The sequence below is a fragment of the Lineus longissimus genome, chromosome 11, assembly GCF_910592395.1.
Source record: "Lineus longissimus chromosome 11, tnLinLong1.2, whole genome shotgun sequence".
NCBI lineage: Eukaryota > Metazoa > Nemertea > Pilidiophora > Heteronemertea > Lineidae > Lineus > Lineus longissimus.
The window spans coordinates 2,346,127-2,358,749 of record NC_088318.1 but is presented as its reverse complement, the minus strand read 5'-3'; the positions used below and the strand labels follow the sequence as shown (position 1 = coordinate 2,358,749).

Sequence of the window (12,623 nt, the reverse complement as noted above, 5' to 3'; positions counted from 1 at the left end):
ACTAACCATCAGGTGGTATAAAACTCACGGAATGAATGACTTTGACAAGTTGACAACACACATCTAAAAAATATCAATTTCTGGCGAAAGCCTGCAAATTCAATGTACCATGAGAATGTACATCATTTTTGGAACACAATGTCTAAAATAGAGAACGAATTTGGAAAAAACGAAAGTAAATAGTCACTGGTTATGCCCAATCTGTTTTACTACATAGGCTATCACATTCATATTCTTTTTAATGTTTCGCAAAATATTGTCAAAGTTTCCATAAAGTGCTTTTCCCCATCAAAACCCATCATTTCTTTTCAACCATCCGCCGCATCCCCTTCAAATTCCAGCACATCTCACCGACGCATCCTCTGGCATGCGGTCTCTCCCCTGCACCATGCCACCACACCTGCCCAACCATACACCTTCTCCGAGACGATTTCAAGTAGGCGTGCCTAACACGCATTTATAACCCCAACGCTGATTGGTCGAGGAGTGGTGTGACATAATTACGAGCCGCGCGCTGATAGGCTCGTATACACGTGTTGTGGCTAATACATGCACCTGACACGAGACTTTTGTCATGGCATTCATAAAAACTTCGCCAGTCCGGTATCCAATTCAGTTTTGACTTAGCGATGCTCAGTGACAGATCAGGATACTAGCTACTACAAATACAATTCGGACGACATTAGTGATTATTTACCTTCAGTGATATTTCGTTCTTTATGGACTGTTTTATATGATTCAAAATGCCTCGGTCGTTTCTAGTAAAGAAGAAACAGAAGAAGGGCTCATCCCCCGGTGGGAGTCACTCCATTGAGAATCTTTTGGCTGATGTTACAGCGGATCATCTCAAAGAAAATGTGGAAGATCTTCTGCCAGAGCCTATCAAGTCTTTCATACCTGGTAAGTGTAATTTCTATGTTCAGTTTTCCGATTTTTAAAGTTTATTTCCCGTGTTTATCATTTGGCATGTTTTGTATTGCTGAACGACATTCGAAGGATTATCTTACTTTCATGGGATTACTGGTGCAAAGAACTTTTTTACGCCAACTTTCTTATATATTTCATTTTCCATATTTCATCCAATTTCATATTTAAATCCATTTTGACATTATTTTACCAATTCTTACATGTGTTTTCCTCTAATTTACCAATATATATTTGTAAAGAAGCTACCAGAAAGTTTTCGAGAAGTAGGATTGAGTTGAAAACTTATAAATTTGATACCTGGTGTTCTTCGCTAATAGTTTACGAAGCACAGGATTGGAAACAATATTTTATTTAGTCAAAATTTGTAGATGGCCTTTTCATTCTTTGGCAGTCGTTGTCATTGGTACGTGCTTGACAAATGCTTTTCATTGGGATATCAAAGTCCCCCCCCCCCCCCATATATCAACTCCGAGGTCTAAGACCAACTTGTCATCAAACCCAACTTCTGCGGGTTCACGATGACAACGCGCTACCCCACCATCCCTGGTCCAGGGTAGCGCATCCCGGGCCACACGAGGAAGTCACCTTGATGTCAGCCACGCGGGGCGACCAGATAATATCGCGGCTCTAATCAGCCAAGTGGAACATCTTATTGTCTCGGTCGCATGGGTAGCGTTATGATGTCTTTACTGTCATGTTTGGGGTTATCTCCTGGTGTCATCGGACCGGGACCATGTGCTGATCATGAGCGCGCTGCGCTTCCGCGTTGATGCTGGGCGATGTGGTGTCAGGCAAGGGGAATTTGGGAAATTTCGGAGTGATGTGTCGGGCATGGAGAAATTGGAGGATTTCAGAGTGAGGTCAGTGTCAGGCAGCAGAGGATTTTCAAGTGAGGGGCAGATGAATACTGAGAATAGTATGATTTATGTTGAATGTCGAATACGCTACCAATCATTGCCAAGGCCCTATCACATTTAACGTGTGTTTTGTGTGCTTTTTTTCACTGACTATACTGTAAGTCTAAACCAAAATGGTAATTTTAAGTGAGTTTTTGTCTTAAAATTATTTCTGAATACATGCGCTGGGTCTGGGCCTGTGCAGCGCTAAGCTTTGGAAATGTGTGTGAAATATTTTTGACTTCAATAGTCTTTCCTTGAAAAGGGTCACAATAAAAGGCAACTCAGTTGGTAGAAGAAAGGCCAACTGAGTTAGCCAGGGAACAACGTCCAAGGTCTGTTCAAAAAATCATTGTAAATTCGGCCAGGTAAAGTAGCGGGGGCTTTATGTCGACACCGAAAATAAGGGGACAAGAGACACTGGGATAATCATGACAATTGTTTATTTTAAGGAAGGGCTGGTACAGTAACCAATTCAACACGTTTGCTTTTTAGCCCCCTTTTCATTCAATAGTTGAGCGGTGGGGACCCCCAGAATCAGAGGGCCCAGGGGATTAGGGTGCGTGATAATATTTGCCTATTGAACTAATTTGTTAACTTTGACAAAGGAACGTTGTAAGTAGGAATTGGCCATTTGGGAATCAAATTGGATAGCATTTTCAAAATAAAGGGAATGGTGACGATGGAATACTCTAAGTACCTGACCATGCCTTGGAATTTTTTTGGCACTTTCGACAATTTGGTGTAAATCAACACTGTGGAGGGTAATTGAGAGTTGAGCCAATCATAGATGCGATGAAAGGGTTTAAGGATTATCTTGTTTTATTTTCTCCCTTCCACCTGTCACGGAATGAAGGGCACTGAACCGGGATGAAGTGGACATGTGTCGGGCCAAGCTGGACATGACCAGAGTGACAGCGCAGTGTGTGTTACCAGGCCCTGTAGGCCCCTCCATGCTTGAGCAACACAACACATCTGGTCACAGGATCACCCAAAAACAAACGAAGGTGTGACTCTCCAATTTCGGAATCATCAGGGGTTCGGATCAACTTGTTGCATTACTAATAAATGGGGTGATAACATTAATCCGTCTCAACCAAAACATTGTCTGATCTTTTGGGTTTAGTATAAGCAGCATTTCAAGGTGTGACGGGTTCTCGCCACCTGATCTTCCTGTGGACACCAGTTGACCATTTTGAATGAATTTGTTACAAATATAAACCGCGGGTGTGAAAGAGCACGGCTCCGCATTCTGTCTGGGGCCTGCCGCATGGTGTGCCCCTCAGGGGATCGTGGTCATCGCTATCCTCCCGTAACATTGCGTATCATTTCTCTATTCTGTGACGAATTTAGCCCCAGCCTACGCCTTGTCGTTCCTTACGCCCAAGGGAGAAAATTGCATAATATTTGAATGGAGAAGATGTCATCGCAACATATCTAACTCTTTTTCTTATCGGCGTGAAGTAAAAGTCCTTCAAGAAGGCGACTCCAGCCGCCAATTCGACCCATCCTCAGGCGTCTGGTGATCTTCAGCACCAAATGAGATGTCAGACCTACATTGGTTTTGAAGAAATCGATATGATTCAAATTTGTTTCAATTTGGATATGTGAGCTGGTTAACACTCGAACTGAAACCCTCAATTCAAGTCTTTCGCAGCTTCCATACGCCAATAAACTCTGCAAACCAACGAAGTATGATTGACTTTTCAAATCACGTTCGGTCATAAAAAAAACCCCAAGAAATTTTGGCCGCTGGAAGAATTTTGAACAAGTCACGCACGCGCATTTCGTGTGCTGGGATGCTGGGTCGTGAGGTCTTGGTACCATTGTGTAAATAGTCCCAATACTCATCATTTCAATGAAATTTCAAATTTCTATTGGTGGACCAACAGACCTGTCGCTGATTGGATGGGTTTAAATCTAGCGCCCGCCGCTGCCGTCACCTGTCGCCGTCCCACGGCTCCCGGCAGGTGGAGCAGGGGTAGAGGACCATCAGGGTGTAATTATCCTAAGGAGGGGCGCTGAATGGGGCACGATAACGATATATGGGCGCGGCATTGTTCCCCGGCAATAACGAGTGGTCCTTTGTTTGAAGAGAAAGCCATTCCAATGCAAACTGGTGGTGTTTTTCTTCCGGAATGTCTTTATCCCGTATTTTGATTTTACCGGTTGTTTGTTTTGCAGTGTCAGTGGATTTTGACTCTAATTTGCTTAGTGATAGTTTAGAGAAAGAACCTAAAATGGAGGTGGTCAAAGTGAGCAACAATTTGTTCTACTTTTAAAACTTTTTACATTAAAGACCAATAATTTTTTTGTCATGAAGAAAAAAACGCAACGACACAATCTAAAGAACTTTAGTTTGTCGCAATATATCTGAGATCCAACGGCATCAAATCTCACCAGAGATTGTGTAAACAAGACGTACAGATAAAATAAACAAGGAAATGTTGCTTTTATTACACCTAACCGCGCCAAAAGAAAATGACAATGAGATTCCTCTTTCTCATGCATGAGCCAATGACAATCACGCCTTCAATCACTGCCGGCGATTTCCCCCAGTCGCGGTTTTACAATGACCCGCACGTGGCGCGCGCACGCCGCGAGATTTTCAAAACTCTCGTGGTGAAATTCCCATGCAGGTTTACGGGACGTATTCTATTCATAGTTTCTGTGATTTTGCTCCCCTATTCTTCAAATTCTTAACAAGTGTGCGCAGGTTATGCGAAAATATCGTAAATTATTTCGGGGAAAGACAACTGTTTTGATGTTTTTGTCAAGAATATAGATGACCCTTGCGCACACGTGGTGGCAAGTGTCCCAAGAAAAGAAACTCACGAAAAAAGGACGCGGGAAAATATTCTGGGGTGTTCTCACGAGATATTGTTACCTTTCATAATCAATTCATTCAAATCGGTATCCTAAATTATTCAGGAAATAGATGGTCACTTTTTTGCCCATTGTGTGTGTTGCCTTTTGCATGGTTACCAGTGTTCGTCCAATCGTTTGCACCATCAGAATAAATCAGGGCAAAACGTGTTCATTCGCCAACACATAGATATTTCTCAAGCGATTAATAATCAGATTATTCTGTTAAAAAATAACAGGCTGCAATTGAAATGTAAGTTAAAAATAATATGCTGATCTATTTTACGACATTGAGTCATCCGGCATTGTCAACAAGGAGAAACATGAGATTATAGGCACTGCATGGTACACTTAGAATACAGTGTTAGTCCCGGTGCCCCCGCAGGACCAAGTCACAGCCTGGCTTCAAAGCCATGTCGCTCTCCCCACCAGCTCAGGGGTAATAATCATCCCCAATACAAACACCCATCACAAGATTCCAATAAGATTCCAAGTATTGAATAACAACCCTTTCACAGTGTTTAGAAATCACTGAATAGCGCAGAAATTAGATGGCGGATTAATGGAGAAGATTCGATCTTCGTGAATAGGTCCAATCATTCGCAGGTCCCGTGCCGTTGAGTCGGGTTTCTCCGCCAGTGTCCTCCCGATTATGATATCCCCAAAGCTAACTAGGATGAGCTGCTGGAGATAATGAACCATTTACAAGTGCGTCTCTGGCAGCCCCAACAGAATTGACACCCGCACAAAACGTAGTCTTGGTTAACACGAAGGCAAGAAACAGAAACCACGGGGACACCATGCTTACAATAATTCTCATTATTGTCCAAAGTCCCCGGTGTGAAAAACACAGGAAATCGAGAAATTATATAATTTAGTAAATGAAGGTGTCCCGTGGTTTGTGGTGATCCGAAGTGGCTTGCTGATTAGTAATTAATCTGCCTTCGCTATGAAATGGAGATCGATACGTAGCGGAGATTACCCAGCGTGGGTTGAGGTTGTGGTGCAATGGCAAGTGTCGCATCGCATAATCCTCACCATGATCTTTTTTTCATCACCGACTCGTCAGACCGTTGTGATACAAATTGCTTTATAGGCTGTTCCAACCAAGTTTCATGTCGATATTCATATTTGAAAACCTCTTTTCTTTATTACAGCTCAAGGAATTCAACACTTACTCCTTTGCTTACCCTTTCTTCATAACCCACTCTTTTATTTCTTTCGCGCTTTAATGGCCATTATCTCAACCTATTTCTAATGTTTTGTTTACCTACTGTCTTTGCAGAAGCCAAGCCCCTCACGTGCGGCGAGCAACTGGTCAGGGACCTCACTATGAAATCCGTATTGGAGCCAAGGGCGGAGTGCATCACGGCGCTCACCCCGAAACCAGAGCCTAACCCAATTGTACGGGACTCCAAGCCAACGCCAATTAAACAGGGATACTCTCCTCCTGAGGCGATCAAGATGCACGACCCGCGCTTCTGGCAGAACAGTATGACGAATCTCTCGCAACCCTACATGGCTCTGAACATGCGCCTGCAGCATCATTTGCAGATGCAGGCAATGCAAGAACAGATGAAGTTCTCCCCCTTCCACGGACAGTTTCCCGGCTACATGAACGGATACTTGCCACCACCGCCGTTCCCGATCTCGAGATCACCACCTCAGCTGTCACCGCCGCCAGAGGTGCCGATCTTCATGCACGATCACAGATTGGAGTCGCCCATGAGCGGCATGACACGACTACCTCTGCCCAAACCGCGTCTTGCACCGGAAGACGTCTCAAAACTGCCATTCAGCGTCGAATCCCTGATCGCCGAACGAAATGTGGACTTGGACGTCATCGAACGAAACGAATCTAAGAAACGACGAAAGGACTTACAAAACGAACCGCCGCGATATCAATGCGAGGCTTGCAATAAAAGTTACAGCACGTTTTCCGGTTTATCAAAACACAAACAATTCCACTGTTTGAGTCAAAGCAAACGACAATTTAACTGCAAATATTGTGATAAACAGTACTCTTCTCTCGGTGCACTCAAAATGCACATACGGACTCATACACTTCCTTGCAAATGTAAGCTTTGTGGTAAGGCGTTCTCGCGACCTTGGCTGCTTCAAGGTCACATTCGGACACATACTGGCGAAAAGCCATTCAAATGCACGCACTGTGGACGAGCTTTTGCGGACAGGTCAAATCTGCGCGCGCATCTGCAGACTCATTCAGATGTGAAGAAATACAGCTGCAAATCTTGCAGTAAGACTTTCTCAAGGATGTCGCTGTTGCTGAAACACGAAGATGGTGGCTGTTCTGGAATCCACATGCCATCACCCATGAGCGTTTAAAAATAAGACATTCATTGGACAGTTTGGACCACGTGACTTCACGGCAGCAGGGAACAAAGTGCGCAATCCGGGTCGCATGGACTATGCATTCCCGGGTGATGGCCTAAAATATGAAATCGTTTAGGACATTTAGCTATCTGTTTGCAATATTTTGTTTTTTTATGAAATGTTGTTGGAAGTACGATGCAATAATCTATAGTGTGAATCTCAACAATGAGTGAATGTTGACATGGTTTGTTCTAAATTGTGAAAGTTCTGGTCGTGTACAAAGTTGTAGATAATATCTAAGTCAGAAAACATCAGCAAAGTTGTCAGGTTATACTGTGGGATAAAAAAACCTTGGTAAAAAAAGTCACGGACTCAAGTCTGTTGACAAGTCGAGTTTGAGCTACTAATTAGCCAATGTCAGCAGCTTCTGACTCTGGTTTTCTTCCATAGGGAATAGGGGCATTTGTTAGAATGTCTCTAAAAGAATCTTTGTTAATTAGGTGTTATTTATTATGGCGATTGGTCTCAAGACAAGACACGTTGTGTGCATTGTTTTGTGATAGCAGCATTTTTGCGGCACGTTCAGAATGTGCACGTTCATAGCGGTGCTACTTGTGATAAGGTTTTGGGCCGTTTTTGCAGATTCTCATTCCGCAGATGAAAAAGTTCGGTTGATGGTCTAAGTACCGGTATTTCGAAAAACGGGTTTCAAATTGGGGTACGTGTCAGATTTTGAAGAAATAAGCTTACATATCAAACTAATCTGCTGGGAATATTTGAAGTCTGGAATACGGTCCAAAGCAGTTGGTATCTTTTGTAAAGATATCATTATATTACGATAAGAACAGTTGCTCACTAGAAAAGGGAACATTTTGGGCGGGATATGTCATAAATTGTCTGGACCAAACTCTGTCTCTCTTGGCGCCATATGGCCTTAACCGTTAAAATTCAAATTCACGGTCCCGCCTTTGGACGACCTGTTTTTTACTGGTCGCACTTGTTAAGTGGTTTTTAGGTGCATGTATGACAATGTGGAGTTTGATTGGCTAAGACAGCGGGCCGCACCGTGCACTACACGTGAGTGGAGGTGCACCACATTCAAATTCTATTGTATTCCCGCGCGCGGAAGAGGCCGTGAATGACACCATTGTCTCGCGACCACGTGGGGTATATTTGGGGGCCAATTTTCAGCAGAATGGGACAATACAGTTGTCGGACACCTTGTGAATATGAAAGAGTTATTGAATATTCGTACACCATTCAAAATTCCAACTCGGTGGTTCAGAAAATGATAACAATGGGCTGCTGATGTGGAATGACCTGATCTCTTTTGAAATTGTCACCCCAGCACATGCGAACCCGGAAATAATTCAACTCCATCTCATTGAGAATGGTAGCCGGTGTATAGACTCGGGTCTCGTATAAGATAACCCATTCATCCCATCTGTCCCGCTATTCTTCCCCCACGTGGAGGACACATACCGCAGGTATCATGGACAATGGGCGTCTGTGCACCCCGAAAATCTTAGACATCAAAATGCGAGGCACTTCAATTTCTAAACAATACAATTTTTTCTCTATTCTTATTATATACAACGTCCCAATGCAAAATATTGTCCGCTTTTTCATAGGTGCGCGCCAAATTTCTAACCGTCAACCTGTTTTGGCGGTCTTTTGCAGCTTGGGGCGGGGGAGGGGGTGGGGACGCGCCGGCATGCGGATGCGGAAGCCCATATATTGAAGATGGTGAAGAAAATGCGGTGTGCTGTGAATAATTAAACAGGTGGCTTTCTCAAAGTAAACATGGTGCAGAGTCTGTAATCTTTATTGGCATTTCTGAACAACCAGAAGGCAATTTTCCTAATATCAGTTCCCTTTTCGATATTCTGTTCAAAGAAAGAAATTATAAATTCTTGATTTTGAATACGAAAACATAACAAACTACATTTTTGAAAATGGTTAAAAAGTTTTCAACCACTGAGGTATAAAACAGCTTGGGGTTTTAAAAATACTGAATTTACAATCTTCGATATTTTTGGTGCCGCGACCAAGCTTCCACGAAACTCAGTGCCACACGTGGACCATTTGGTCGTTTTACTTCGAATTTGTATTACTTTTAACATCAAATTCTCCTAACATTATTCACAGCTTCAGTTAAATGATAATTGTCTCACTTCTTGAAGGATGGGTCCGCCGACCACGCGAGGTCCACCACTCCGGTGACCGACGCGGTGCAACCCATTGAAAGTGAGGTGGGACCATCTGTTGTCGTGGTGTGGGGCAACACCCCAGCTAGCATTCAAACTTCGGTCACGACCCAAACTTCACCTCAGCATTGAAGCCTTGAAACAACCTCCATCACGAAATGCCGAAGTGAAAACAGCATGCCGCGATGCCACACTTTAGATAGCGCGCGATAGGGGAAAACACGCTCGCACAATTTCGGCGTGAAGGGAAATTGATGCGAATAGCGCATTCTGAGACCGGAAATGTCGGTGCGGTTCATTCTGTCCTGCCCTCAGCTAGTCCATTACGGCAATTCATAGAGAAAATTAATTACCGTTACTCTTTTGGGTTGCTTCTGGGGTTTTGAATCCTGAATTATTCCTGGATCGCCCAGTTGGATGATGCAGGGCCATTGGGATCTCTTCAGCATTTCGAACACACGATCTGAGAAGCTGAGATGGCTTTCTTTCAAAGAGGCCAGACAGCAAGGGCGTTGCGCCAATTGGGTGTTTTTGAAATTTTTATTTCGAAGAGTGAGAAATAATCGCCATTTAATTAATCCAAAGACCAATTCTTTAGCGTGCCATCACAACTGACAACGACATTTATACCTTGAACCACCAAATTTTCGCGCCCTCTTATGTTTACAAATCTCGAAAACTTGCGAACTTGGCGGACTACGAAAAAGGTTCGCGAAAATTTGGTTGTTTACCTAAGTTTGACATCATAAGTGAGTGAAACCATCGTGATTTTGCATTTTGAAGGTTTACCAGTATAAAATACTTTGTGTTTTTTTCATGTTTGTGGACCTGTTTGTTAGTTTATATTTGTTTAAAATGGTGCGTAAAGATTTATGAAACATAGCAGCGAATACATTTATGTTACGACAAAGGTTTCCGAGTACTGAACTTGCCTAAATTGCATTTCTTCGCAAACGAAGCGTTTGCGAGACGGGTCCAAAATGACAGTTACCTTTGGTAACGTGTTACTTTTTAAAATAATGACAATATATTGGGTACACAAATCATTTCATATTTTCGTGAAACCCCAACCTGTTGTAAATGCCACTTACTGTTTGAGGTGGACAAAGCCATTTGTAATCATGGGTGACCCTTGGTGGCCCGACTTTGACCTTGACGCGTCGTTGTTGCTATTGGACAGTGTACAGTATTAAGTCTTGTAAATACATCTGTGTACAGTATTCGATTATTCTACATTAAAAATGTTGATATCACATACATAAAGCTTGCGTTCTTCTCTTTAAAATCAAACACTTACAGTATCAGGATAAGTCATGAAAGTGGCGAATACAGGCACGTTAGTGCTTACGCTGATGGTGCACTGGGCCATGCATGTGGATAAAGCTACATCAGTCGAAGAACTTTGAAGTAGCTGTTGGATGAGCAGCCGTCTGAACGGCAATGAATCTTTTGCCTCAAAAGTGAGAATAACCGAACAACAAATTCATTCATACCCCGATCCCACAACCATCCTTGGATTACCATGTACCCATACCGACAAGCCATCGCTCCTACCAATACCATGGAACCAGGAGCTAATACGGAGAAGGCATCATCGCTGCAGATACAGGATACACTTCCCAGCATGTTCCTGCAACAAAACGTTGGATTACCATGTACCCATACCGACAAGCCATCGCTCCTACCAATACCATGGAACCAGGAGCTAATACGGAGAAGGCATCATCGCTGCAGATACAGGATACACTTCCCAGCATGTTCCTGCAACAAAACGTCTTCAGGTGTAACAGGAAGAGAAGTCCATCAAAAACCTTGACCGAGGACTCTAATTCCTTCCCCACCAGTATGTATTACTGGGTGCCTAGAGTACGGATGCATAATGGCCTGAATGGAGTGGTATATACCAGTTAACTCTTTTGGACCACTATCTTTACGTTTATACAATTTCAGCAATTATTACACCGGAACATTACAAGTCCCTGGTACGCTGATGCCTTAAAACTCTTCCAAAATCATCCATCACACATCAGTTCACATCTCGATATCAAATTCTAAGAGCAATTTCCATTTGATTCCTTGTCAGTTTCTTGGTTTCACCTATCATTAATGGTAACGATCTAGTCTCGAGGGGACCGCCACAATTAACTTCAAGACAAACATAAAACTCCACGCCGCAAATCACCATTCATTGCTCAGGTTTTTATTCCCAAATTATCGATTGTAAAGGCGCGGAAGCGATCTGTATGGGAACAAGAGGGTTTGAAGGGCCACAGGAGAGCGGTGAATGGGACATCGGGACTCGCTCAATGGACTCAGGACCTTTCATGGTCACCCAGACTCCCTGAAGGAAATATTTCTTTCATACACCGGACATATCAATAATAAGTGTTTAATAACTACTTAGAGAGGACGCTGCTTCTTTGTTGGATGATTTGGAATCGTGACACGCCACGACAGCGAAATTCCTTCCGGCCACCCCGGGCGTGGGTAGCAGGCCCTCGTGGAGTTGACCCCGTGTGCCGGTCACCCTTCCTGGGCAGCAAGCCCGCCTGGTCCACATTGGCAGCCCCGGGGCTGACCCTGCGTTCCTGGCACCCAGCTTCCTGGTAAGCGTAGTCGAACAAGAGAATGGCTACGAGTATGATGAATAGTATTGATCAGGGGGCAGATAGTCTCTGCAAGAACAATTGCCGACATTTCGTAACGTTCGCCTAGCCCTCAATTCAGCTTCTCACGCAGAAGAAGAAGGATACTTCGGATTTGTCAATATACAAATACAAGGAATCCCCTAAAAATACTGCAACATATAGAAGAAGGTGGTAGGGTGCTGGATAATCGAGAATCATTTTGGGTGTTCCTCCAACAGTTATCAACGATGAAAGTAGATTTGACCATATCATACTCTTCAACCTACTGTTAACATGTGCACAGATTGTGTCGAATAATCTTCATCCTATTGTTGAGAGAAATCAATCACGAACTGACAATGTCGGCATGCGATCTATCGATATTGTATACATCGTCCCACACCGCGGGAAACACGTCTTTCATATCTAGGATCATTAGACAAAAGTTCTCCCACACGTGCTTCCTAACATCTGTGGCTAAGACAACCATCGGAGAGAAAAATATCATGCCAGTGGATTGCTGAATGATCAATTTATTACCAATTAGACAATGGAAATGTCATCTTCATATGTTAAATCCGTGCCTGGAAGCGTCGCCCAGAAGTTGCAAACATTTCAGGCGATGGTGCCTCGGCAAGTGGAAAGCGGCACAGGTTGCAGCCTAGTCCATTGATAGAGACCGTGAACGTGAAGAATCGGATTGTTAGGACTGATGGGGTGAGGTTGGGACAGGTTGCAATTCTTTGGGGCAACTTCAGCTTTGACTT

General features: G+C 43.5%; 1 protein-coding gene across 1 annotated transcript; it reads left to right on the top strand.

The window, feature by feature from the left end:
* Positions 1–567: 567 nt before the first annotated feature.
* Positions 568–10,458, top strand: LOC135496207 (zinc finger protein SNAI2-like). The gene is made up of 2 exons (XM_064785387.1): positions 568–900; positions 5,974–10,458. Exons 1-2 carry the CDS (start codon positions 744–746, stop codon positions 7,032–7,034), a joined length of 1,218 nt encoding a protein of 405 aa, XP_064641457.1. The 5' UTR covers positions 568–743; the 3' UTR covers positions 7,035–10,458.
* The last annotated feature ends 2,165 nt before the right edge of the window (positions 10,459–12,623 follow it).